The 4975-nt window shown below is 39.5% G+C and overlaps 1 protein-coding gene across 1 annotated transcript; it reads left to right on the forward strand.

Moving 5' to 3' along the window:
- The first annotated feature begins 254 nt into the window (after nt 1-254).
- On the forward strand, nt 255-1622 carry LOC127121750 (uncharacterized). Its single transcript, XM_051052193.1, has one exon. The coding sequence runs from the start codon at nt 255-257 to the stop codon at nt 1620-1622; it is 1368 nt and encodes a 455-aa protein (XP_050908150.1).
- Nucleotides 1623-4975: the final 3353 nt, after the last annotated feature.

Raw genomic sequence — 4975 nt, forward strand, 5'->3', positions numbered from 1 at the left:
AAGCCAACACAAATGACAAACTCAGCTGTTCAATACATAAAACCATGAAGTATCTTACCTGTTGCCGGAACATTGGCCCGGTTGAAGTTTGGGACAGCAGACCACATTAATCATCATGCCAATAGTTCAGTGAGATAATGGAATATGAGGAACAATCCAGACTTTGAAACTCCATATAATTATCCTGAACTGTAATGGAATCATCAAGCTCATCATGTCATCATCATCAACAGCAACAATGAGGCATCTGCATTATGGAGGCAATGTCTTACTTCACCCGACCTGCTTTTGCTTCACCTGTGATTACACACCAGCTGCAATTTCCACAAGAAAAATCTATTAGTGGCATCCATATCAAAACCTATAAACCGCATGGCCGTGAAGTTCGCGACGTCCACGTTACGTCGGACGACTCCAAGTTATGTTCCTGTGGTGGAGATAGGCAGGTTTTCTATTGGGATGTTGCTACTGGACGTGTAATAAGAAAGTTTCGTGGCCATGATGGTGAGGTAAATGGTGTAAAATTCAATGAGTATTCATCTGTTGTAGTCTCAGCAGGCTATGATCAATCATTGCGCGCTTGGGACTGCAGATCCCACAGCACTGAGCCAATACAGGTTATTGACACATTTGCAGACAGTGTGATGTCTGTCTGTTTAACAAAAACTGAAATTATTGGAAGAAGTGTTGATGGAACTGTTCGGACATTTGATATTCGTATTGGCAGAGAAATATCTGATAGCTTTGGGCAATCTGTCAACTGTATATCAAAGTCAAATGATGGCAACTGCATCCTAGCCGGTTGCCTAGACTCTACTGTGCGTCTTTTGGACAGAACCACAGGTGAACTGTTACAAGAATATAAGGGTCACACTATTCAGTCATACAAATTGGATTGCTGCCTTACTAATACGGATGCTCATGTAACTGGTGGCTCTGAGGATGGCTTCGTCTATTTCTGGGATCTTGTAGATGCATCTGTTGTGTCAAAATTCAGGGCTCATGCCTCAGTGGTAACAAGTGTAAGTTATCACCCAAAGGAAAACTGCATGATAACTTCATCGGTAGATGGCACTACTAGGGAAATGAAAGACCCTGCAACTCTTGATGTGTCATCCTTAATTATATTTTCTGGAAATCCTGGACCTCCATTAGAGTTATGTGACAGGGATCCTGACGAAGGTGTAAAGGCATTGAAGAGTTCTACAACTATTGTGTTACACCCTGGTCGGAATACTATTGCCTTGGATCTACCACCCCAGAAACCAGGATCATATGTTCTCGGAGTTCTTACTGGGCAGATTGGGCAGTTGAGGTTTAGATCTCATGGTGTTTCAAAACTTGGTCCTGCAGAGAGTGATGATGTTATGAGTTATGAAAAGCCAGTTAAACCTATTTTGAAGGTTTCCAAACCTAGAGCACTTGTGGATCTTGATGCTGCTATTTCGTCTGCAAGCTCAAAATCACCTCAGGGAGGGAAAGGTTCTGTACGACTTGAGCGGATAACTAAAATAAGGCAGCAGTTGAAGACATTCCTTTCAGAAGCAACTGGCTGCATCTATCTGGCCTTCAAGTGGAAATCCCCACCATCAGCTTGTTTTGTTGGCTTCATATTCTGGTGATGAGCTGGCAGTTTAATTATCGTTATTTTCGGAGTCTGGCTGTGGATAGTCCATTTACAACTGCTATAGAAAATTTAATAGTTGCATTTGAGAAGAATCGACCAAGTTACTCTCAGCTTTCTGGTGATGCTAAAGCTGTTGCAGTCAAGGAATCTACTGGACAGTTAGATGGCAAAGGAAGAGGGAAGATAGAAGCAAAACTTGTGACTAGGGGTAATGGTGTGGAAGCATATCCTGGAAAGGAAGGAGCATCCAACTTACAGGAGATTTACAAATCGTTCTGTACTCGCTTTGTACGTCTAATTGGAATCCTGTTCACTCGTACAATTCTTGAGACCTTCGCTGAAGTTCTCTCTCTTATTAGCAATGGCCTGCGCGAGCTTCTGTCTTCAGGTCAAGATGAAGAACTTAATTTTGGCCAGGATGCTCTTGAGAATGGTCTTGCCATTGTCAGAATTATTTCCATTATCGTCTTTACAGTTCATAATGCGAAGAAGGAATTTGAAGGTCAAACTTATGCAGAAATTGTACAGCGGGCTGTTCTACTTCAAAATGCATTCACTGCAGCTTTCGAACTGATGAGTATTATTATAGACAGATGCGTGCAGCTGCAGGATCCTTCTTTTAGTTTTCTTCTACCAGGCATTTTGGTTTTTGTTGAATGGTTGGCATGTTATCCCGATCTTGCTGCAGGCAATGATGTGGATGAGAATCAATCAACTGTTAGATCAAAATTTTGGAATCATTGTATTTCCTTCTTGAACAAGTTTCTTTCAGTTGGGCCTATGTAGGTATGAAGAAGGGGAAACAGATAACCGTCTGGCTTTGTGGGAGGACCTTGAGTTAAGAGGATTTGTTCCACTTATCCCTGCAACAGTCACAATCTCAAGTTACTTCAGTACAGTCTCATGAAAATCAAATGATCTCTCAGATGCAGCCATCAAACCTGCAAGATGAATAACAGCATGGCCAACACAATCAATTTTCAGCCAGTCTATGCATTAAAACCGTTAACAATCACTCTTCAAAATATCCATTATCCCAAGTCAAACCAAGCTCACCATTTTTTCACTGCAGTAAAAAGGGACACATTAATCAGTCAATTTGCAAAACCTACAGTGCAAAATCATTAACCAACAGTCAGAGGGCAAAGTCCAAAAACATCCCAAATTGGTATGAGGTCAAAGCAGAGAGGAAAGTTTGTGAAGGATACCTTTTCTTGAATCTAACATGGATAGGGCAATTCAACTTCTGAGCATCCAAAGTGCTTTGCAGAGCTACTTTTGAACACAAGGGCACCAATTTGTAACCCTAGTTCACAGAATATAAATAGAGAGAATGAATCAGTAAGCAAAAAAAACCTAGAGGCAGAAAAGAGACCAAAGAAAACCCTAGAGAACAACAAAGAACTGGGAGGCGAAATCTGAGAAGAGACCCTAAAAATCCCAAGATTGATTACCTGGAGGCTAGCATCTGTACGTTCTTCACCGCCACCACTGCGACATTTTGTAAGGACTTTTCTTTCTTTCTCTCTATTTTTCTCCTAGCTTGTTGTCTGAGAATATTTGTGAAAGTTGAGAGGGTTTGATTCGTTGGGTTTTGAGAAGTAAGAGGGTTTCGTTGATGAGCGGCGTCATAAGAGGGATGAGAGGGGCGAGTGCGTAAGGATGCCATTGTTGGGGAAGGTCTGAGCTCGTAAGGTGAGAGAGAGTGAGGGAGACGAGCTTCTGTTTCCATTTTCTTTTTTTCTTTTTAATTAATTCTTTTATTATCTAATTTATTTCATTTTTAACACAAAAATCAGAAAAATGTATATGTTTTTATTTTCTTTTATTATTATTATTTACTTTTTATTTATTTAGCTTATTTTGTTTTTTAACAGAGATGATAAAAAACCCATAAAAATGTTTATTTTGTTTTTTTTATTTTAAATCTTTTTTTTTAGCCCGGTTCATATATTTAACATAGTATATCAGTAGCAAATATTGTTGAGTGGTCTAGTGGAAAGAGGTTAGTTTCATAGTATTAAATGGGGAGGGTTCAATACTCATGTGTGACACATTTTGCTTTTTGTTTGATTGTATTTTCCTTTAGCATTTTTATTCTTTTAGTATTTTGTTAATATCTGTTTTTTATGTTTATTATAATTTCATTTGTTAATAATGCATAGTTATTGTATTTGGATTTAGTTCAAAAAACCATTTTTCTCAAACTGTAAAAATCATACTTTTCTCGATTTAATATCGAGCCCATTTTTTACACCCTTGTAAGTCGATTGCTTTTTAAGCATCGCCATCAACCTCACATAGCTTACTCTTGGGCTTTCTTACAATGAGCCGGTTCCCTTACACTTACACTCATACATTGTTTATTGTTTCATTATTTCATTCTTTGATTATTTGATTTGATTATATACTTGTTTATATCTTACTTGTTTGATTAACTGTTGCCTACTTGTGTGATGTATGAGGCATATATTTATATTGTTTGATTGCCATGACAACCCCCATTCATAACAAATGTATCCCTCTCCCATGAAATGTATAATATTTATTCTTTCATTCTTTATTCATCTGTTAATACAAGAAATAAAATGAACATTCGATAACCATTTCAAAGCAAGATCAAAACCTCGATCCAACATCGAGTAATCATTTTTCAAAACCTAACAGAACCAGCACGTATTCATCCACCCTTTTGTAAGTCGATTGCTTTATGCATCGCCATCAACCTTGTAAGCCGATTGCTTTATGCATCGCCATCAACCTTGTAAGTCGATTGCTTCGTGCATCGCCATCTACCTTTATCCCTAACACTTCTCCTCGCTCCTTTCGTCGATTCTTGTTCCGATTAGGTAGCACCCATTAGATAGAACCCTTTGTATGATAACATAGGTGGAATTCCCATATTCTTTGCATGCTAACCTTAGGTAGATATTCCCATTTGTAAATCCTAACACTTAAGTACATATTGCATGACAACTCTAGGGCAGAGCTTCCCCACTTCTAGACCTTTCTGAGCGTCTCTGATCTCGTGGCATGTAGTCCGTTCTATTGCAAAGAGGTAACTGCCTAAGACTCGATTCAGCGAGCTGCGACACCTACTGCTAGGATGTGAACACATTGCCCACTCTCTTTTGACACAACTGGTGTCCTCCTTTTCTAAGTCCATATTCAGATGGCAACCCCTATGTAGGGGAACTACATCGCCCTGATCCTTGTTCCAGACGAGGTATGTAGGCAGGTGGTCGTGCGAGACCACTCCGGGCACCTTTCTTTTTTCTTTTTGCGTGTGTTTTGGTTCGGATGCTGATGTAAGTCCAGTGATTGGCACTCAGGCTCCACGTTTGCCTT

This window comes from Lathyrus oleraceus, chromosome 2, assembly GCF_024323335.1.
Source record: "Lathyrus oleraceus cultivar Zhongwan6 chromosome 2, CAAS_Psat_ZW6_1.0, whole genome shotgun sequence".
Taxonomy (NCBI): domain Eukaryota; kingdom Viridiplantae; phylum Streptophyta; class Magnoliopsida; order Fabales; family Fabaceae; genus Lathyrus; species Lathyrus oleraceus.